A 24,321-nucleotide genomic window follows, 5' to 3' on the forward strand; every position below is an offset into this window, starting at 1 on the left:
CAAACAGCCCTGAGAACAGAGCATACGGAGCAGCCTGCAGGGGCTGGCATATCCCTCTCACCCCTCAGCACTCAGTGTCCAAGCCAGTCAGGGGAGAGAGATACAGCAGGTGTGGGTGGCCAGGGGCAGCTGGGGGCTTGCTCTAGAAGGTGGGAGGGAAAGGAAGAGCAGCAATGAATAATTCTCTAAGGAAGGGGGCAAGGAAGTTGCTTCAGACCTTTCCACTGTGGGTTGCCAGAGGCACTGCAAATCTTCATGTTGACAGCATGACTATCAGTAGTTTTGAGTTTTTGTTGTGTGAAGAATAGAAATCCGAATGTGATGCATATCTCACTTCTGCTGAGAAGGATTTTGAAGACGTGGGTCTGGAGTGGAAGGAGAGAGAGAGAGAGAGAGAAATTAAGCAAATCATAGCTTGGAACATGCTTGGGAATAATTTTTGATGCTGAGATGATGTGCAGAAAGGGAAAGAAATGGCTGGTCTGATAGGGAGATCCACCTTCACATTTTTCCTCCCATTGATAAGTGGCAGGGTTATAATGTTGTACTGACTTTTATTTAAGAATATTTCATTTTTTTTTCTTCCTGGGCTGGTCACTGGTGATGAGGATATTCAGGTCACCGGTCACTAGGATAAATATGTCCTGTCTCCTCTCATTTAAGGAAGTGTAACCATCCCTCTCACCTATCTTTTCCTAAGCTAAATCCTGAGGGATGTCAGAGCCACCTTTGCCCGTCCAAACTGAAGGTTTTTTTGTCATTTCTACATACAAATAGTGCAAGTAGGAGAGAGGCAAAGAGCCTCAATATAATGTTGGGTAAGTATGCACAGGACTTTATCTGGTTTCCCCATAGGAAATAACTCAGAGTGAGCTTAGAAACAGTTTTTTGTCCTATTCTTGCCTAAAAGTACTCTTCCATAGCCACACATGGCTGCTCATCCAAAGGCAAAACCATTTTGTTCTCACACAGCAGAGGTGACTTTCTTTCTTGATTCAAGGATAAAACAGCCTGGAGCCTTAGCAGCATCAAATAAATATTACTATTTTCAGACAAAAAGATACAGGTGGTAAGAAGCACAGGCCTAAATTGCAGATGAATGTTTGCTGCTAAAGATACCTCAATTCAAACAATGGATCCCTTGTGTTAGCTAACTGCAGTCAAGCTATTTAACCTTTTGGAAGGAGACTGTCTTTGGCCCATTTTCCAAGTGATATGCCCAGATTCCATCTGAGCACTGAGGAAGGAGCTTCTGGTTTACATTAGACAATTAATGAAAAGAAAGTAACTGCAGAAGGTCTTCCCAGCTAATCCTGCTCCCCATGCAGTAACAGACTCTACTTTCACTTCCCTACTATCCACCACATTCCTCGTCCAATTGCTGAACTGGCAGGTGACTGGATTTACAGCTGTTCAGGCATACTCATCTCCAAAACCTATCTCAGAAATAAATACTGATAACAGGGCTGAGTGCCCCAGATGATGATTCCCAGAAGTATCATTGGCCTGGTAGTGTGCAGGAGGAATCCCAAGGAGTTTTTAAAATTATTCCTGAATTAACCAGATGCTGCTGTTTTGAGCACAAAGACCAGACTACACCTGCACCCTCACCACCAGGAAAAATCTCCTCTGCTTTGGATTTGTACTGTTGTACTAGTTATGGGGGACATAAGTGTTTTCTTCCTTTTTAAAAACTGATTTAAGAGAGAGAGAGAGAGAACAACTTCATGTATTAATGTTTTTGGAAAATTTTTGGATTGCTTTTGGCAAGGCTCAAAATTGAGGCAATGAACAAGAAACCTATGCATTTTCTTTGATGGTAGTGTGGATGGTATTTTGGTGCTGGTGTAGCTCTTAGCTGCCCTGCAGGATCCCCACTGATGCAGTTGAATGAAACCTGGATGGGGAGCTGGTTCCTCTGGAGTGCACCTGGGCATTTCTGTCTGGCACCCAACTGCATGGCATTGCAGACTTTGTGCTCACAGTCTGGAGATGTAATAGTGCTGTGTACTTGCTAGGGAAGCCTTCTCAGTGGCCTGGACTCTCATCCTTTGAAACAGGAATCTCGCAGCCAAGATAAGGGCTACACTGGTTTTCATTTTGAAACATTTCCCCCTTCACCTGGAGTAGCGTTTCAGCCTAAGGGTAAGCCCTAGGACATATAGTTATTTTGGGATCACTGAAAAAACCAAAAACCCCAAAACACAACTCTGCAGTCATCAACAAAAAAAAAGTAATTTTAATCTCTTATGAATGTTGCTGAGGACCAGCCATACTTCCCTTTCTGGCATACTTGCTCTTTAGTCCATAAGAAATTCCCATGTTGTTCCAGCTGTAGCAACTCTCTTGACCTCGCTTGCGGTGAGACTTGAACATCTCTCTTGCTGTGGCTCTCCATCAGGTCAGAGAGGGAAGTTCCCTTGCATGTACTTCAGAGCTCCCTTTGCCCCACCCAACTCCTATAAGGGATATAGCCACCACTGTATGGTGATCGTAGCAGTTGCTCCAGGGCTGTTTGCTCCCACTTTTCTGTTGCGGTTGACGACACATGACAAACCTAATCGCACAAAACCAAACCCAGATTTTCTCAGGAGAAGTTCTGCTTGAAAACAGACTCTCTCTGGCTATGTTACTCCTGATTGGTGTGTCCCTGCTCATTACAACTCTTTATTATTTATAGACTCTTGTTCTTTCCCCACCTTCATTTTTTAAGAACTGTGTTTAGTGTCAGCTGCTGAAATAATTTTTCTACATCTGTCTGAGCGAACATAAAATTGGTCCAGTTAAGAAGCAAACTGCATTATATTTCTCTGTATTTCCATTCTATATAATCTCCCTTGCTGGGCCATATCTCTGTAATAAATACAACCATTTCTGGTGATTAAAGCTTTAGTTGTCCAGACATGCCTACTAGCATGGTGCTATTATTCATGGCCTTGATTTCCCGAGAAGGTCAGCATAGCCCAAGATATGTAATAGCACTGATACGATAGCTCTCATCCATGTTAGACACTACAGCAGTGGATGTTCACAAGGCTGCAAGTAGGCATTAATAAGTGAAAGATCCTCTTATGGATCACATCCTGAGATATGCTGAGCATTAGTGTGTTAAAAAAGAGAAGCAATGCTCAGAAGCCCTCTAGCTCAGGGTCTCCTACCGCAACTTGCTTTCTTTGTGCAGACTCCTCAGTTACCATTTATTAGATTCCACAAGCATAACTCTGTTTTTCTTTCCATGTACCTCTCTTTGTCCCTCCCTTGCCTGTAACCTCTGAATGAAGCAGGGCCAGCAAAGGTTCCCAGATCTGCCACTTCACTGTCCATTTCATCTTCTTCCTGAACGTTACAAGCATCCCATTCAGTCTTAGCGTTCAGACAGCAAGATGAGATTGGGCTCTGAGGAACTGGCAGGCCTGGGGGCCTTTGAAAGAAACCCCCCCTCTCCCTGCCAAGCCCAAAAAAAAGTATTCCCAACCTCCAGAACTAGCTGAAATCTGGGCTGGGCGTTCGTGCGGTTAGCTGTTTGCAAGTGGCCATTTTATGACAGGACACAACAGGGCAGTATATTAACCCTTTCCTCACCTGAGCGGACAGTGTCAAATGTGTCTGTGCACATACTAAAGAGTGTTCTGGCTGGCTTTTGGGGGAATGAGAAGAGGGTCTGTCTTTGGGAGAGCTGGAAAGGGTTAAATATTGCACCAACAAATCTCATAGGCTGATTTTACAGGTATTCTGTGTTGACAGATGGTGTATTTTTGCAATAACAATAAGAATTAATGTAAAAGAAACCAAGTGTAAAGGTTCACTTTGAGCTTCAAGCTTCTTAGGGAAATTGCTGAACATCTCTAAAAAGCAAAAATGACACTTGAGTATGACTTTTGTCTTGAGGGAGATTTTTATGCCTTAATTATAAAATTTTTAATTGTAATTCACATCAGTTCATGGTCTGGAGTGGAAGATAGTCTTAGATTTGTAGGTTTCTATAAAAAGGAAAGAACTTTCTGTGTCAACATGTGGATATGTATGTATATTAGTATATTTCTCCATACATATGTGTATATATATATGTGTGTATATATATATATTTATGTAACAGATATTTACATAGAATATACTGTACATATACACCCACTCCTGAACTTGTACAGACTGTATATAAGTATAAAATGGCCACATCTCTTTGCGTGTGTCTGTCCCCGGAAGGGTGGACTGATTGTTTTTGGATGTCTGCAGCTGTTACCTTGAAGGATGCAATTTCATCTTTCATTTATTTTTCCCCATCTAGACTGTATCAGGATAAACTGTAACGCCAGTAAGTTTTCCCTCAAGTTTCATTTTGTTCTCTTTCTATATATATTAAAATAACTTTATTTTCTTTGCTGTTTTATAAGCTGTTTTTCTTTTCTTTTTTTTTTTCTTTTCTTTAAAAATAATCTCCTGAAATTGAAAGGTTGGGTGGGATATGAAGCTGGAGAGGGAGGAGGGAAGATTTTAAGGTGATTGTGTGTGGCAAATTTTGTATTAGGTTTCTCCAAGGAGGAGATGAACTGTTATTTCATAGCTTTGCAGAAGAACACCTGAGGAACCTGATGAGCTGATACTATATTTCACTGGTAACCTGTTGGCTTTATGAAAACTTTTAAAGAACCACATAAGAATAACAACAGGTACTGTATGCACCTCTCCACTACAAAACGGCATGCATATTTAAAACCAAAACAAAACAAGCTTCAAACTCTTGCTTTATTACAGAATGGTAGCAACTTAACATGACATTTATTCAAAGTAATTTTTATTTGGGTATAGAATGAAAAAAATTAGATCTTACATTTAGAGTATATTATATAGACTTCATATATATATGTATATATATGGCATTTGCCACTCTTAGGTTTCTATAAGAAATTCCATCTGAATCTCTGGGTCACTGAAGATTCCTTTCAGTATGTAGAAGTGGGGAGGAAGGATTATAAAATGTCTGTGAAAAATAATGGTGAAAAATAATAGTCAGTCCATTTCTAGACTGACTGAGCAAGCCAAATCTTTTTCTGTTCTACTTCAAAGAATTGATCAAAGTTGATGTAGGCCTCAAAGTAAAACCCACTCCCCAAACAATGGAACTGTTTATCTCTCAAGTGTGCTTTGAGGCTTATCTGAAGTTGTAACCAGGTTCCTGAACTGGCAGATCCTCTGTATTAGAGTTTATGTGTAAGTATTTATGAAGGGCCAAAGCCAGCTGATTGAGACCCTACTTTGCACGAAACTCTGAGCATTAGTTTTTTGGACTTGGAAAGTGGTCCATGTGAGCCTGTGGCTGGGGGCAAGCCCTAATATACCATAGAAGCTTGTTCATGATAATTTACTTGATTTCAATTATTAAATTGTTATCTCAACCCACATATTTTACCTTTTTCCAGTTTTCCTCCTCATCCCACTGATGGGAGGAGGGGTGTAAGCAAGCAGCTGCATGGTGCTTAGTTGTTGTATGGGATTAAATTGCTACAAGTGGGATAAGTCAATGTATGACTCAAATCTTGACAGGTCTTGTTGAATTCCTTTTGCTCTTCAAAGTTTTCACACTAAGTTTCAAGATAGAATGTGCAATAGGGAAAAGTGTCTTCAATCTGGTAGCTGAGATTGCCAGAATTTACATAGCAGTGGTGAGGACATTTGCATAAAAATAGGATCTTTTGCTTCATAAGAGTTCATACGCTCTTGCTGCTTTAGCTGCCTGTAACTCTATCAAAACACTTGCCCCATAGTTCTTCTTGATGTGTGTCACCTGAGGATCCATGTCATTTCCGCTGGTACTGGACAACAATCTGATGTTGTCAACATCTTCAACTCTTGATGACAGCTGGCTGTTTAAAGGCTTAGCTATGGAAGACTATCTTCAGGTGGGAAGTCAGCTTTAGTAGCAAGTAGCAATTGTCTGTTTTTCATGCAAATAAAAAGCTAGCACTAATTGGAAGAAACATTAAAAAAAAAAAAAACGAAAAAACAGAGGAAAAAGAGAATCATATAACAAGAGCAGTGGGCAGACAGTTTGAATTCAATGTTTTTGTTAGTTTCCCCATAAGCATCAAAACATCTTGAATCATTTTGCTACCATGCATTTTTAATAGTTGAGCCTGTTGCATTTTTAAATGCAGTCTTCCCCTGAAGGTTTACATTTATTTCTTTATTTAAAACACATTGGATCTTCCTAATTTATTTTTTATGATGCTTTGCTGAAAATGAGCTTGCCTACTCTTAGTCCCTCCAACACCTTGGTTTTTTTGCTGCCTGTTGCAGTAACTCAGGTCAGCTGTCCTGTTTTCTAGAGGGGAACCTGCTGGGGATTGGTGAAAACTATACCCTTGAATGAATAAAATATAGTTAGGCAGAAGCAGACCAAATATCACTGTAAGCATTCCTGCAGGCACACTGACATTTACTTGTGCAGAGGGAGTTACCCAAATACAGACAGGTCTGCCAGGGTCTGCTGAAATGAGCAGAAGTGTTTTAAAGTAACTTGAGAAATGGGATTCCTAGCAGCTAAGAGTTTCAGGTCAAGCAGTTGCCACTGGTAACTGAATGCAAGGGACCCAGTCCATGGTTCTAAAAGTAAACAGAGCTGTACTTTTGGGGTTTTGTGGAACACATAGCTTAAGAGCCCACTACTTCAAGTGCTGAAGCTCATGCTGTTTGATAGGAGTCTTGCATATTGTTCCAGGTAAGCATTTATACTTGCTCTTAATTTTCATTGAAAATATTGAGGGCTTTTCTCTTATGTATCTTTGGGCTACTGTATATCTGATGCAAAATACTGTTTTCCATCATTTCATCTTACCTTTTCTCTGTGTTTCATCACTGTTGTAGTTCACAGTCTTTTACTCTCTGTTCTTATTGTAATACTCATCTTGTCCTTTCCTTTCACACTTGAAGATACCTAAACTGATCTTTTCTGTTTCTGCACATTTAGAAGGACCTGACAGTGCTTTTGCTCACACATTGGTAGCTGTATAGTAACTCTCTTTTCCTGTGAGTGTGAAATCAGCACAACCAAAAGCAGGACCAGGATCTCCAAATAAACTGTGTGAAGGTGCATTGAACGATTCCGTAACATCATGCAGACATAATGGATAGCACAATTTTGTTGGTTGGATTCATGGGGAAAATAGCTTTAGTCTAAATAGGTATGGTCTGAATATGTCTCTTGGATTTTTGCCTACATGTATTTTATTTTTCTAAGTAGAATTTCCTAAGAAAAGTGTCCTTCCCCTGTAAACTCTTTACTGAAATGTGTTGTTCACTTTGAAGAAAGCTAAAGTTGTGATAGTTTTATAGTTTGTGCCACATCTGGTGCTCTGATTTTTCTTTATCTTTTCAAAGGTACCTAGTCCTTAATTTCATTATTCCATATCCAGTGACCCCACTTCGTATCAGATTAGATGTGGATAGTTTTCAGCATTCTACCCAGTATTAAGTGTGGATGTGAGAAATGAGACAACTCTTAAAAAGATTAATTTATTGAAAACAGAAAAATTGAAAAATTACAGAAATCAGAAAAATATAAAAATTTGGGATCCTATGGCTCAGTAGATGGTATGCCCCAGGAGCACAGGGATATGAGATCTTTTGGCTGAGACAGCACTAGACCTCAGGTAGAGAAAAAGAACTTGCAGTGCTGGGTTGACTTTAAAAAAATTACTAAAAGCCCCTTAAAAGGGTAAGGCTTTGAATGCCCCAGCACGGATGTCTCCCACAGCTAGTCTGGAGAGAGCAAGAGGGGAAGAGAGAAGAGAAGAGGGAGGGGAAGAGAAAAAAGAGCCCGCCTCTCGGCTTCCTCCTTTTTATAGTTTTTGCTCTGCCCACAGCCCGCCCCCAGTCCGCCCACAGCCCGCCCCTTCGGTCCAAGGCGATTGGTGCTTTCCCTTTGATGGATCATCTTCGTCCACCAATGGCTCATCATTGTCAAGGGGGGGGGGTGGTATCAGTTAGGGATAAGGGAATACAATACTTTCATTAAAATTCAGGTATTCAGGTTGCCATGGGACTTGCCTGCAGAGTAATGGCTCTGTAGCTAAAAATAGCTGCTGGCTATTAAGACTGGGTGGGGTTTTGGCCTTGGAATGCAAGTGAAACACCTACAAAAAGTATTAAAATACATCCAACACACCTCAAAGCACTTGTAAAAGTATACAGTAAACACAGGAAAGGTAACTCTTATGGTGTACCAGTGGTTTGAAGCTTGAAAAGGGGCAAGTTTGTGATTTTTAACTGGGAAAATTTTAACTGGGAAGGGTGCAACTCTATTAATAAACTTTAAACAAATGGAAACAGTGATAATGGAACTGGATTTTTGTACCTGGGCTGATGGGTTAATTGTAACATTAAATTTAAAAATAATTAAAATTAATTACTTAAAGCACTTAATATGCAAAGACCAAGCACAGCTAGGGATTTCATGTATGACAGTGGAGAACAGAGCTGTGTGTGCTAGAGATTTAGATTTTGGAGGTGTTTTCACTCTGTATTCTTTTTAGGCTACTACTCTTGGTCTAGTTCTCTCTCCTCACAAACCTTTTCATGTGGTGTGTCAGTATTTAGTCACATACTTTGACACTACATCTATGAGAGATCTGCCAAAAGTAGCTCCTTGGGACAGTGAACACTTCTGTCTTATTGCTTGTTATCTCATAATGAGGTCTTTTCTTCTCACTAAAGCATGCCAGACAAGCCATCATCTATTTTCATGTCACTTTTGATGCCTCAAAACTTCCAGATCTTTTTCTTTTACCTGTTGCTAAAAGCATAAATGGAAGAGGATAAAAAATAAGTCTAATCACAGTTGATCCTGTGTCTCTGTGAGGTCTCACGTTTAGCATGTTGTTTGAAATCCAATTAATTTTTGACAATAAAGACAGCTAGAATATGAGTTTGGTTCTCCTGTCTCAGTTGCCGTGCTTACTGTATTTAGTGCCTTCTTCAATGCAGTGTTAATGTTTCATTTTATTAAGTGCCACTGTAACAACATAAAATAGGAATCTATGATGTGTAACTTTCTGGGAGAGGTTTAAAGTTTTCTTTTTTCTGTATCATCATAAGTAAATAGGAAGCCGTGCTAACTCTAATCAAAATATTGTAAAACCAAGTGCACTTATCCAATTCCTAGTGATATTTCTGTCATTTTAATAAAATCTTAATAGAGCTCTAACAAGAAAACATTATTTTGAAAGTGAAGCAGTATGATTGAACATACACATCATATTTGTGACTGTAGTATCTCCTAGCTCCATTTAAACATAATCAGGAAGAAATGAATGTTTATGCAGCCTGGAAAGTGTCAAGTCATTAGTATGTCATACTGTAGTGGTGAAAGCAAAGCTGGTGTCTGTCTGTAGCATCTGCACAGCTCAGCTGAGAATGATCTCACCTTTGAGCAGTCTCACACTTGGGATGCTGGTCTGGCCTTGTGCTGCTGCTGCACCACAGTGCAGGAGAAGGGAAGGGAGCAAGCCTGTCTTTGGAAGACTTTTCCTTCTGTCAGGGGATCAAAAGCAGTCCTCCCCGATATTTTGTCAGATGACAAGATAAGAATTCTGTTAGAGGAGAACTTGCCTTGCTGTATCCAGCAGCCCAAGAGAGGTGACGCTACTGGCACTGCTTGTTGCCAGGTTCTATTTGTAGCAAGCTGAAGATGTGTTTTTGGCAGGACCATTGCTAGAGATCACATGCTTGCTCACAGACCCACAATCTTCCCAGTCTCTGGCAGCATGAACATCTGGGCCTGTTGACCCCACGGTCTGAGTCCAGTTGCAGCCCTCACAGCCCCATACACCCTCATACACAGAGAATAAAGGGCCCTCACCCAGGAAAGACATAGAAAGTAATTTAATAAGAAGACAGAACAGGCTGCACTGATCAGATAAACATACTGATTAGCAACTATTCAAATGCCAAGCCCTTTCTATCCCCTTACACCTATATTTATTTTCCCACCCTTGCTCTTGCCAAAATCTCCTGAACTTCTCCCTTTTTGTGCCTTTTGTTTCTCCCCTAAGCATCCCATAGTAAGTCCGTCTGACCCCAAACTGCTTTTTGCTGACATCACATATGTCCCACCCTCTGCAGCAATCCCCTTAATCCAAAAGGTGATATCAAGAGCTGGTCCAGCTATCATATAGTGATGAGTATCATGCTGGGACACTGGAACTAATGACTTTGCTGGGACAGCCCTGGGAGAGACCTGGACAAGGTTTTCATTGCTCAGCAGTCCGTGATTTGTGCTCCCACCTGCCACTGCGCCCCGTGCTCCTCTGGGCTTGTGCATATGGGCCTCTGGTGGCCTGATGGCCCTGCACATAACCCAGGAAGATATTATTTGTGCTCTCCCTCCTGTTGTTGTCTCTCTGAGCTCCTTTGTGGATGTACAGATGAGCTTTATTTTATAACACAACAAATTCCTCTTCCCTGTGGCAGCTACTACAAAGTGGGGTCTTTTGTCTCAGACTTTCTTGACTTTTTCAGCCCATTCCAAGTCTCCTGTGGGAAAAATACCCTCTTGACTTAATGTTGTAGTTTAGGAATGGTATTCTCCAATTTACTACTCCCACTACAAAGAAAACCATGAGCTGCTCCCCTCCCTCCCATTCAGTGGGAGACAAAAGGCAAAGATCACAGTTGAGATAAGAACCATTTATTGGAAATAGCAATGAGTTAAGAAAATGAACAGCAACAATACTAATAACAAAAAATGTACAAAGAAAGGGTGATTTACATGCAAAATGCCCACCAAGCCTGGGGCAATGAAAAACAATGGCAGACAGACCCTCCACCCACCACTCTTTTCCCATGACTGGAAAGGAACACTTTTTTCCCAAAAAGGAGAGACAGTCGCTTTCTCTGCCCTGGCAATAACATGAGATGGTATTTAATAATATTAGGGCCCTGGCCATGCCCACACAGCTGCAGGCTCCACACCTGCATGGGTACTGCAAAAAATTGACCCTGTCCTTAAGCGAAACCAGGGTTGTTTGGTACCCCTACAAAATGAAGTAGTGCTTCTGAGATTATTTTTACAAAGACAGCAGCAGTCCATGCAATTATCAGTTGCAGCAGAGTGGATAAGTCCCTTTGGGGCTGGGTTCCACATGGACATCTTCCACCTGGGTGAGAGAGAAAAGGTAAAACACATATGAGAAACTGCTCTGCTTCACTGATGTCTAGACATTGTGTCTTCTCTGTAGATTACATAGTGTAATTAGTTGCCAGAACATTCACTCCTTTTTTTATTCAAAGAACACAAAACTGAAAACTCATGCCTTAGGGTCTAGGAGGAAGCAAGTATTTTATATGTTATTAATTTTGTTTGTGAAAAACCCAGAGAGAGCATCTCTAAGGAGGCTTTAAATAGTTAAAAAGAAAAAGACAAAACGTGATCAGCACAAACACTGCTTGCTATATTGGGTGCCACCTGTTCTATAAATTTAAGGTCAAATCAGTGAGCCTTAAGGATCAGTGAAGGTTGGATAAGAAGTGACTGGTAAAGCAGTACTAGTGATTGCCATTATTGGGTGCAGAACATTGGGTGTAATGAGCACAGGCTTTTCACAGTGGCTTTAATCCTCCTCATCCAGACAGTGCCATGAAGATTAAGGTTTTGCTGTGGCATAATTGGTTTCAGCAATCCTAAAGTGCAGTTTGCGATATCACAAGGTCCCTGAATCCCAGAATATTTAATCTAGGCTACAAATGCAAGTCTGTGTTTGCTAGAGTTCAGCTAGGCCCAGCTGTTAGTTAACAGCAGTTAGCCTTCATCTTCCAGCTGATACTGTCCCATCCTTTGAAAGTCTCTATTCTGAGTCTTCAGTTCCAGTACTCAGGGAGGGACTTCAACAGGGCATCAGTACTGAGAGGTGGCAATGATGAAAGCAGAGCTTGGCAGAAAGTGCTCTGCATTATTTTTACCTAAATTGCTGTGGTGAGACCTAACAAGAAAGAAAACTAACCTTGGAAACTCAGCACTCATCTGTCAGGAATCAATGTTCCACTTTTGGATAACAGCTCTTCTGGTTTACTGGCTATCATTCCTACCCCAGCAGCTTTTCTTGACTCCTTTTGACTTCTGAAAAGATTGTCTTTGTGTGTGTTGTATACTTTTATATATATAATTTTCAATTCCTGTAGCCTCTCACCACTTCCGTGGGATTATAACTAAAAAAGAGAACTGTTTTGAAGGTCAAAACAAACCATATCAATCATTCTGTCAGTCACTAAGGTAGATACCCATTATTTAATGTTAGAAATGCTAATGAAGTATTGGCATCCTGGATGCTATAACAAAGATTACAAAATGTGAAAAGTTTGAGGTAGGGTTTTTTTTGTTTTGTTTTTTAGAGGAGAAAGATACTGTTGGTGAAGCTTGGAGTAAGCTAGGAAGAAGTCTTGTGGTGCTAGGTTTTGTTTAATGATACATTGAATTAATTAATTGTAGTCAGCAACATTTCTCTCTTTTATTAAACATACATTGTTTATTTAACTATTTAAATTTATTTAAATATTTATGATTTATTGTGGCTTATATTATGAGTGTCCTTTCTCACATCTGGGGAAAACAGGATGCCTTGTTTCCTATTTTCCTTTTCTATTGCCATATTTGCAGGATCTCAGCCAGGATGTCTGGGGAAAAAAAAAGGCTTTGATAGAAAAATGTGTGAGCGCCTCAATTTGTTATTTTGGCCACTTGCCTTGTATAAATTGATTTGTGTTCTTTTCAGATCAGCTGTCATTGCTTGCACTTTCCTCAATGTTTTGATTTGACCCCTGTAGGTGGTTAAGCATCACACAGCTGCTCTCTCACTCTCTGCCTGCCTGTGTGTTATCAACACTGTTTTGCTCACAAATCCAAAACATGGCACTGTGTGTGTTGCTATGAAGAAAATTAATTCCCTCCCAGCCAGATCCAGTACACTCAGGAAAAGAATATAGCCTTGAAATTATTTTGAACATTTTGATATAGAACTTAAAAAGGCAATGCTTTTTCTGCCATACAGTGAAATAGAGGGCTAAAGGTAGACTGAAACAGTGTCATTTATGGTGTCAAGCCATCAAGTATTTGGTAATTTCTTTTTCCAGTTCACTGATTTTCTTTTTCTACACAAGGCACTAAGTTTGAGCAAACTTGCTGTGTGTAGTGGTAGTATCAGGGGGCTGTGTTGGAGTATGAAATGTGTCGTTTCCAGGATTAAGACATGTCAGGCTGTTGACTATCTGAAAATCAAATAGTGGCTGCACTAGGACTTAATTATTGGCTACTGTTTCCATGAATTAATTTTCAGAAGGTTGATAACAATATCGAAAAAATGCCTTTCCGCAGCTGGGAGGTTTTTTCCAGGTTTAACAGTCCTCACACACCCCACCTCTTTCAGCAGTGATTGCTACTGTCCTGCCACTGTGACCCATCACATTGCCTGTATTTTCCACTGCTAGGCTGGTTTGTCTGGCAAAAGGCACTGCTCCTAGAAAATTTCTCTCTGGGAGCAAAAAAATCGTGCACAGGAGTAAGAAGTTCACTTAAAAATATCCATTAATGCTTCTGTGCTTACATATTGGTTGGCTAAGAAGTGAGCTGGGGAAAGGTGAGCTGCAGATTTGTGGCCTGCCTCTGAAAGAAGCTTAGAAATGTTTACTGTTAGTGCAGGGACAAAATGAGTCACAGAAAACAAGAACCCTTTTTCTCCCAGAGAGGGAGTTGCTTGGTCAAGCGGGTGCACACTTTTGTATGATGCATATGGCAAGCTTGCATTGCTGCTGCATCTCTGGAAACTTGCCCTTAGCAAACCTCTCAGCAGTAATATTGTCTTTTCTAATGCCTTATCTTCTGCTCCTTTCAAAAACAAGGTGATTTTTGAGATTTCAGGGCCAAGAAGACAGTTGTTGTCTTCTTGCTGCTTTCGTGCAAAGGGAACACAATGCATGTGAAACCTTGATGGCACAAGGAACCTGACCAAAATGCCACAGATGTGTCTGCCAGTGGTGAAGATCATTATATCATCATAAATAATTTTCTAACCAGTGGAAAATGTAATATGCTGGGCATTTTCAGTCTGAATGTGAAAAGTTAGAAAGCCTGAGAGAAGTTTTCAAGTAATTTTCCCAGTTAAATATCTTTTTCATTTGTGTCACTTCAGTGATTGCTTTATTAAGCAGTCATGAGAGCACACTTCATTCTGGGAAAATAACTTTTTCCTTTTGGTGGATTTCCTGGTATCCAGGCCTGACTATGAACTGGAAGTCAAATCACCAGGTAGAGTTTAAAGGATATCTTACTTTTTTTTGTTTGCTCATGAAACAGAATCACCAGAAAGCTTGAAACAAAACAGGGAAGTTATTATGCTAATTAGCTGTTAATACAAGAGTAGGTTCAGGTAAGGGTTTAATTGTATATTAATAAACTGTTAGCATGCTGACGTAATTTAGATTAGTGTGTTTTCTGTTTCCATTTTTCTTGTAGGGGAATCTTATTTGAAATTATTCACCCCACAGTTTTGAACTAGTAGGGAAAAGAAGAAATGTAACTGGTATTGCTTTTGACTCACATGAGCATCTTTCAGGCTTCAAGCTGTTGCTACTTTACCAAACTGTTATACAAAGCGCTTAAACAAAGTTGCAGTCTTACATCTAGCATGGTTCTCCTCCTGAATTCGTGGAGTTTAGTTCTTACTTCAAGAGGAGGGAGAGTGTTTGCCAAATTGTTCTGCTGCAAGCAAAACCACAAGCCTTTCTTAGCTGAGTTGGGGAAAGATGTCATCCGTTTGATATCTCAATAGGCCCAAGTCCATTTGCATGCATGCGAGGAGTTCTAGATATTGAACAAATTCCCTACATTGCAGTTGGCAATGTGGAGTGTAGAGTTTGTAATGGCACAGGTTCTAATTTGAACAAAGTGGGTTTGCACATTCAGAGCAAGAGAAAAAACTGCCTGGTGCAAATGTTGCTGGAATTTAATAATTCTTTTTTAAAGACAGAAATAATATAAAAATGTTTTAATGCAAAGAGGCCCCTTGTAAGAGCTATAGAAATGTGACAGGTTTTTTTCTTGGTAAGCTAGTAAGGAGTGTTTGCTTTGTAGGGTAGTGAGTGAAGCCAGGAGTTTATAAGGGCTCTCACGGATTAAATATCCGTTGCTGCTAATATGTAGCCAGTTCTACTGTGGAAAATGGCATCAAACATCATGTAGCAACTCTGAACTTTAATACAAGACAGAGGAAGCATATTCGTAGAGGGCTACAGAGATTTTTAGAGGTCAGTACCCAGCTGGTAAAATCATACACTAGTTGTTACCACTATACTGTAGCTTTAATTGCATATACCCCAATTACATTGTTACCATAGCCTATTCTGCCACCAAATCACATTCTCCCATGAAAATACCTGTAATGGTCCTAGAATTGCCAAAATATTGATGCCACAAGTGTGAATAATATCACTCTTTTTTTCTCGTCTTTTTTGTTTTTAATGGACAGAAACTAGCCTCATTTAGTTTTGTGTTTTCTTTTATTAAAAAGAATGAAAGTTTGTTACTTCCAATTTATTGTATTATGATATTTTTCTGCTTAGAATAATTTTAGATTAAAGGAAACTTGCTTTCTAAATCATCATTGCCATTGAAAGCAGCACCAGTAAAATTGACCAATTCTTGTTGTAATAAAGGTTTATAACATTTCACTGACTAGTCACAATTTGATTTATTTCAAGCATATTAAAATGCAACAAAGCAGGTGGAGCAGCATAAAGACATTTAAAAATAGAGAATAGTTTGTAAGCCCAACTGTCTGTGTGTGTTTATGCTGGGAATGCCAGTACCCACTTCAAGCAAACTTTTCTGACTCTGGTGTACTCCATGTGTGTCTTTGAGAGGGGGCTGAGCACCATCTCGTGGTGCAGCTGGAGATTTTGTAGTCTTCTCTCAGTTCATGTGCTGAGCAGCTTAAATACATCTCCAGAGTGATATGATCATTTTGTTTTTGCTATGTTATTGTTTTCTACCTGTGAAAGGTTTGAAGGTATGTTCAGGGTGCTTTGAGAAAGCAGCAAAGATGACGATTATGTTAATTGGAGAGCTGTGTGAGACTTGAATGCAAACAGGTGCTTGACAGTAGCACTGGGCTACTATATCTGTTATGCTCTACAGGAAGCACGTAGCTCTGGCAGTGTGGACTACCACGGGCCAGCACTAATCAGCACAGAAGACAACTGCGTGCTCTGATTCCTTGAAGTTGCTCCTTTTTGCCTCAGATGAAAACAGTTGATGCCATGCAGCTGAAGCTTTGTGCCTTAAATGCTACAAACACAAAAATGGGCACTGAAGGGACTGCCAGGCCATAGCAGAAACTACTGTTCTGTGTCTCTGATAGCTGCAGCAAATCAGGTCATCCTAACTTCAGTATTCTTTCCTAGGGCTTACATCCACATACTGTGGATGCTATACTGCATTTAAAACATTTGTTTCTGCCACCTGCATCTGGTTCCAAAAGTATGGTTCAGGAAACCTAGGGATAACTAAGATAGGGCTTGATGTAATAAAAAAAGTGTGCATATATAAGTTTGTGCAGAACATCCTTAATAAAATATGTAATTTGGAATACCTATAGAAACATTTAACACCTCCTGAGATTGGAAATTTCATAGAATACTATGAAGAACTGAAGTATTTTCTAATAATTCATATGGAAATGTGGATAATCCTTCATAGTAGGAACAGCCAAGAGTGGACGTGGGGCAGCTAGGCTAAGAAGTTACAGAAAATATTTATTAAACCCAGTTATATTGTCATAGCTGATATTCAGTCACTCCTAACTAGGCATGAATTGAGAAAGGGGTTTCCTTGATTAAGTACTGAAGTCACTTGGGTTCAGGTAAAATCCTTAAAAGCATGTTAGCCCAGAGTTGATGGTAATGTGCTGTAGTAGCCATATCTGAATATAAAGGCTGTAGAAACCAAGGGCAGCCCATGGAAGAAATGATGTTGCTTTAAAGCCAAATCCTCAGCTGAAGCAGCTGGAACCTCTCTGAGAATTCTGAGTAGGAGTAATTAAACAAATAGATATGAAGTCCATTTTAAGCTAATAATGGAATTGCATCTGATGTTCATTTCATAACAAAACCCCTGACTTTAAATTTCTACAAGATCTTGTGCTTTGCTTTAGCATAAAATCAGTCTGATAGTTTTTGAGCTGAGCCAAAGTAAACTTGAGAAATCATTGTATTTCACCCTTGCACAAAGAGTGACTCTAGCAAGGGAGCTATTGAAAAACAGGTCAGAGAACTTGGGCTCTGAAATTTGTTTAGGGAGCCAAAGGGCTAGAGAATGTTTCCTATGAAATTGCAAAGTGTGAATGTGGAAGGTGGAGTGTGGAAAATGTTACTCTGAATGAGTGCCAGCCACCTCCCTCACCATGGAAGATAGAAAAGTTAAAAAATTTTTTCTGTTTCAGGTAAACTTTGATGCATCATAAGGAAATATATCTTCCTTATTTTGAGAGGTATTTTTCTGCTTTGCCCTTCCAAGCAAAGCCTTTTTGTCCAATTCACTCAAATGGAGTTAAAATACACATCTATGCCTCTTTCTTGCACCTCTTTTTATAGTTTTCAAATGTCAATTATTTCTGTATTGCAAGGAGAAAAGAGCCAGCTTTCTGTCATTCTGATTGCTGAAACTATGGTTTTCAGTAGTCCATTAGGAGGTTATTAAGATGTTTTCTACTTTATGTTGCAGAGGTATTGAGTGTAGTCAGCCCCTGTCAAATTTCACAGGAATTTAGATGGCATTTGTGAAGAATCAAATCTTAAGCCCTTAAGAGATTTACTCCCAAATACTATGGGGAAATCTTCAGAACTGAAAATATGACAGGTGAGAGGTTCTGTATATTTTTTTCCTGTTGTGAGGTAAATGAAATAAATCCAAGTTCTTGGTACAGGTATGTTTTCATGTTGGAAGACTTGTTGCCTAATTCAAACACTGTGATCTGAATAATTTAGGTCTGAGAAGACTGAGGCTCTCAGTCACTTAGCTTTGAATGCAAAACTGTGTGTTTTAACATATTACAGATTTACCTCTGGGGACCTGTATCATGTTGAGACTGTGGGTAAACATGAACATGTTTTCATGTAAGATTTCTGCTTTTGCTTTTTCTGACTGGATCAGAAATGTAACAGAAACATTACTTTTCTGAGAGCTTTGGGAATATAGAAAAACTTAGAGATACCTGTAGAAGTGCAATTCTGATAAACTAAAGGAGGGATGTGTAGTAAAATATTCTAACCTACTTCCCTTTTTTTTTTTGGGAGGAACAGTAACTTTGTCCAAAAATGGACAAAGGTGTTGCTTTCTTTTGGCATCTCTTTTTGCGTCACAGCACCAAAAGAATATTTTATTCTGTTTTGTAGTGGGTTAAGATTTGAGCCTAAAATTAAAAATCCTTTCTGAGGAGTTCTTAAGCATACTTTTATCTGTAGAGTATTATACTGATGCTGATGATTTAAATACTTACAATGCTGCCATAGTGGTGGAATTACTATCACCATGGAATTAGTGAAGGACAGAATGTGCAGAAGCAGTAGCAGTGACATTATGGGCTTTCAACCCTGCCCTAATACAGTACCATTATTCAGGCTTTTCTGACAGGGATGGAAAGCTTTGTTACAGCCATTCAACCCTGGTGCTACTCTACAAGTTTTAGTAGAAAGAGGGAAGTACGAGCAGATAGATCATGCATTCTTACTTGCTCTTGCTTCCTTACTACACTAATAGGATATGGAGGTATCCAACTTCTACCTTTGTGAGAAGGATGTGACTGAATTTATTGCCAGTGCACACTTTGGAAACCTGCAGACTGCATACTGATTGAAAGAAAAGTGCTTAGCTGCTAACTACAAGTAAACCTGAAACTGGTCAGTTAGGGATAAAACACTACCCATGAAATGTGAACACTGTTAATTGCATGTGTATGGTAAAAAAACCTCATATTCAGTCTCAGATGACAGTAGTTTCAGATCTTTTGCTTCTAGGTAGCAATGAGTCTTCTAAAATGGCAGTAGATCCAATGTATAACTTGTACAGATTTTGCTAGGGCAGATGAAAATCTAGGAAGAAATTTCCCAAGAGCATTGAAACCACAATTCAAAATCAGCACGTTTTGAAGAAAATTATCTGAAGTACTAGCAAAACCCCTGGCATACAATTTCCCTGGCTACAAACACAGAGGTGAAACAAACCCTACTTTCTAAGCATCAGAGACTAAGGAAGTTTGAGTCAGTTCTTATTGTCATTGAGTAAAGATAATCTCACAGTGGAAAATCAGGTGGTGATTAGTGTTGTACCTTGTTCTGCTTACTGTTAGTTTATAAGAATACTATTAGTGAACAGGTCATAAGGTTCATTGTGCTGTGGTTGATCTGAAGAAACAGATGTTTCTCACTCACTTTATTCACCAGTCTACTGCCCCAATTCTGTTCCTGTTTGTTTGGTCCGTACTTCAAACTTACTTTCTTCGAGCACTGAGAATTGTATCTATAGCTTCTAGGATTTCCACAATGGCTAGGGATGGAGCCTAACATCCCAGATAGTGCTACCCAGTCCTACCTCACTTCCACAGCCTTCTACTGTGGCAGCTCTTATATGTTCACGGGCAAGAGAGACCAGAATACTTGTATTTGGAAAGGATAAGGCAGTTTTGGTAGGTGAACTAATTTACATCCATAACCTGATTACTACCTAATATCAGAGAATACCAGTATGTTGACATAGTAGACAGGTAACTCTACCCTTGCTTTGATTAAAACATCATCTTGGTGGCCTCAGAGCAAAGGAGAGTACTACTTCTGTTTTGATATTAAGTGCCTCAGGTCTGTATGAAGAAAATCCTAGTTTCAATTCTTGCTGATATCCATAAATAGTATACATGTATGGATAGCCATATATTTTTACAGGATGGCTTAGAGACAGAATCTGCTCTGAAGATTTTATTGTCCAAGTGTGTTCAAGGATAAAAGGCATAGCAAGGGAGTTTATGGGCATTCGCATTTAGAGTAATGATTAAATTAAGCAGTATTTAGTTTGTTGAGACTAGTCTCTCTTTAGTCAGTGGAGAGGACTAAGCTCTTCCAGGGAATGGCTTAGAACTGAAAGCTAAGTCAGCCTCCTCCAGTGGACAATTTGGAGCCACCTGCACCTCCTGGCTGATTGTCAGGAGCATTGTCTGATCAAGGCTTCTCAAATCAACATCACTACACGGTCCCCAGATAATAATAATAATCTCTACATAACTCTGCGGTATCAAGACTTTGGGCAAGTCATTTATTTACCAGAATTTCATATTTCCAGTGGTGTGCAGCTAATAATACTCACCTTCTTGCCAGAAGGCTTTAGGAACTGAAGTAATGAATGTCTTTAATGGCTTTAATATCGTAAGTACAAAGGTATTGGTGCAAACATATTTAGTGCCTATGAAAGAATTGTGAATTTCTGTTTATTACCCACAACATTACAGTAATAAGTGGCAGTAAGATGAAATGCTTCTCAAAATGTTCAAAGGCCAGATTGTCCACTGGGTTCATTTTGATGGAATCACAGCAAGCAAATTTTTCCCTTTTATATGTGGCAATTAATTTCCTGAAAGAAATCAACATCCACGGCATACGTGTAATTATAGATTAGTTATTTAGATAGAGATACCATCAATTCAATGAAAAATGCCACACAAATGGGAAAAAAAAGCCAGATTAAACTGCAATAAAGAAAATGAACTTAAACAAGCAGGAAGATGTGGACATTTTTACAAGAATAAGTGTGTATGATGTTCTATCCATACATGATCAAATCTTACCATGAAATTTGAAAGTGTTGTTAGCAGTTGTCTCTCTCCTCTGCTTTGATTTGCCTGTATTTGTTGAGAAAAGCACATTGAGGGAGATAACTGTGTTTCTTATACTCGTGCCTTAGTCTTCAGAAACAGTGTGGAATGATGGACCTGATCCTTAAACAACAATGAAACAAATGCTCAGTCTCCTGCACCAGCAATAACTGGACTGCTGTAAACGTGGTTAGTATGTATGGGTTTGTAAGCTTGGTATTTATGCACTGTACTTCAGATTCAGTTGTGATTTCCATAAAAATGACAGAATAATTAGGCCAGAATAGTGAGGCTGACATTAAGAAATTATACTGGCTTGCACACAATTGCATATCTCTCTTTTGGATGGCTGCAATATCTGTAGACAGGTTCCTGGTTTATGATACTCTCCATATATGATGTTTTGCTTCTTTCATTACTGTACACCAGAACTAGATAGCTACCTTACAGACATGGCAGTCTCTTAGTTGCTGTAGGAAGAAATACTAAAGCTAAAATTTGCTTGTGTGGTAAAAAATGGTTAATTCTTTAAATGAAAGTGAAGAGATGATGCTGACCCTGTGCCATGACAGTATGATCTGTTTACCCTGTTAAATGTTCTAATGAGTTTTATGTCAGTGTGGTTTCCCTTGGGCCCATGCACTGGGAAATGTCACTACAGCTGTGACTGAAGCTGTGCCTGTTCAGATGGCTTTCTCTTTGCACTCATGCAGATATCTAGAGTTGTGGCTCCTGTGGCAAGTGGCAGGAGGTCAGCGAAACACTGCTGGCATTGAACTTCACAGCTTTGGTGAGATTCTTGTCTTGGAATCTGAGATGAAACTTAAGTGGATTGTTTTTGACATTTTTTTTCTAATTATGTAATTATGGCACAGGTATCTTCATGTGTTCATGTGATTATCAACTCTATACGTATGATCAGAATTTTTCTGGTTTTAACCGTGTCTCCTGGCATTTTATTCCATATATGCTTACAGAGAGAGAGAGAGAGAGAGAAATGTGTGTACGTACAAGACCTAGTGACACCCATGTAATTGGAATGATTCTGTTTCTTATTGGAGTAAGAAGGCAATATTCCTTTTGAATTTGAGTCAGAAGAAGAAAGACAAGTATTATCAGGAAAAGAATTGTAATGTGCATCCTGTATAAAGGAATAAGTTCTTGGATGAGGTTTGAAAAGATGTGGTATCTTGGCTAGATAAAAGAGGCATGGAAGAAATGCAGAGGAAGAATACTTTTTATCAGAAGAGACTAAATTATGTGTGAGGAGATGGAAAGAGATTGAAAAGAGGTCAGTTTTAATTAACAAGTGAAGGTGAAAGATCTAAAAATAAAGAAAGAAATTGTAGTTTTGACAAGGTCAATTTTAGATGTCTAAAAGTAGAGAGCAGTCATTTTTTCACTGTAGGGGATCATCAGAAGTATATGAGAAGGGTGGGTCATCTGGTCATGAGAATAGAATATTAATTTTTTTAAGTGAACAAGCATTCTCAAGTCAGAGCAGAGAAAGAATGAGGACTTGCCCTTTTGATCTGGGTGTATAATATGTAACGTGGCAAATTGGCTTCCAAATTCACCCAGCTTGGTCTTAACCTATTTGTCTTGGAGCCCTCATGTACCTTGAGAATAATTGCTCTCTGCCCTTCTATAAATAACCCCAAACAATAGCAGAGCTCTGACAGCTGCTGCTTTGATCTGAACATACAAAGCAACGTCCAAGCAGCCTTGGAATAGAAAAGAAGAAATGATGCTCAAAAACACAGTGTGTGTGTGCATGTAATTTTTGTTATAGATTGGAGCAATTTTTCTTTATCTCCTGACTTCTGGGAGAGCCTCTGTCTTTAGAATTTCTCTGCCACAATTGCTGAACACTCTTGCACAGTGTATGTTCACTGAGTGCATCTATCAATTGGTGTATGAGCCTTAATGGTTCTGCATGATTTTGTGTCTTTACAGAATCTATCTTGCAAGTCAGTCAGTCATTTGGTCTTCCACTTTGTCTAATCTTTTTATGTTTTTATTGATTCGTTCATGCCAGTGGTACAGAAGAAAGAAGCCATTTTAACTGCTCTGTAAATAGCTAGAACAAGCCAGCTGAGCTTGCATGTCCTGTCTTTTCAAGGCAGGTCTAAGACTGTGTTTCTACTTTCACCAAAACTACTGCCAAAAAGGTGGGTGCTAATGCAGAGAGAGTTTCATCAGGAGCAAATATTTTTTGGCCTTGATAAAGATAAGTACCAGGTTTAAAAATCTGTGCCTAGCATTGCTCATTGAATTTTGCTTTCTCCATGGCACTCTGTGTCTTCCATGACACAGGGGAAAGATACAAATTGGGCAGAAAATGTCAGTGAAGTTCAATTTCTACAGCTGTAGGGGAGCTTGAGACTAAAGTGGGGGTGCTGGTGCAGGCAACTAAATGCAGGCGCAGGAGGTACATCAAGTCACATGAAAAGACAAAGGCTTTGGATTCCCAGTGATGATAAGGGCAGATGTGACTCCACCAGCTGAGTTACCAAGGTTCATTGTTGTCCTCCATACCCTGTCATCAGCAGTGCAATGACTGCTGGTATCCAGTGCCCTTTCCCCAAGCCTTTGCTTTCAGTCATTTCAAAGGAGACTTTCCTCTTTAGTACTAACAAGCAATGACTGCTTGCTTAACAAGAAGCAGAGAATCCCTTAAAAAAAGTCCCTTGAGAAGGGACTTAGGAGTCCATTGAATTTTTCTACTTTTTCCAATGTTATTCCTTCACTGGCCATAAGGCTAACACACTGCCACAGAGGGCCAGCACTCACACTGAAACACAGGCTGACAGCCAAACCCTGTGTGTTCAGAAATATCAGTCCTTCTATGCTCCACACTCCCACTTTCCAAGAAGCTTCATCATGGACCAGTAACACCATCAAGACTGTGCCTGCTGGGTTGTGGTTCTGGCCACTATTTTTTTGTTACTGAACTGTTCTGGAGAATTTTAATTGCAAGAAGTACAGACTTTGAGCAGAACTGCCTGCTCAATCTTTATGACCTTCTAAAGTCAAATCTGAAGTGTGAGACAGAAGACTGTCCTTGATGTTTTGTCAGATGGACTCAGATTTTTGAAAGTGGTATTTAACTTTTGACATATGGATTTAAAAAGGCAAGAAGAAAGAATGTAGAAGTATCCTCTCATGCAAAAGCTGTTCATTCCCCTCCAGTCTCCCTGCAGATAAAGAGAATTAGTTCCCTCAAAATACTGCATGTTTTTGATCCTACTCTCAAATTCATGATTTTTGAGTTATGAGAGATTAATCCTATGAATTAGATTAATTTTGATGCAAAAGGGATCTAGTTGGGAAAGTACAACTTTGCTGCTAATTGGTTTTGTGTTGATATTTCTTCCAAGCCAAGAATTTTCAAGGGCTTTATGAACAGAAAGTTTCAGAGCAG

The 24,321-nt window shown here is 39.5% G+C and overlaps 1 protein-coding gene across 5 annotated transcripts in view; it reads left to right on the forward strand.

The window, feature by feature from the left end:
- Positions 1-24,321, forward strand: part of NRXN3 (neurexin 3) — a gene marked incomplete at both ends in the record, with an annotated part of 923,636 nt that overhangs the window by 294,795 nt on the left and 604,520 nt on the right. For 2 of the 5 annotated variants that reach the window (XM_082282834.1, XM_082282835.1), the window contains one exon: positions 4,286-4,312. The exons of the other annotated variants lie outside the window; for them this stretch is intronic. In XM_082282834.1, coding sequence (XP_082138960.1) covers positions 4,286-4,312 — 27 coding nt within the window. The remainder of the gene's footprint in view (positions 1-4,285; positions 4,313-24,321) is intronic. 5 annotated transcript variants of the gene reach the window in all.

Source organism: Coloeus monedula (genome assembly GCF_965178545.1).
Source record: "Coloeus monedula genome assembly, chromosome: 6".
In the NCBI taxonomy this organism is placed as follows: Eukaryota; Metazoa; Chordata; class Aves; order Passeriformes; family Corvidae; genus Coloeus; species Coloeus monedula.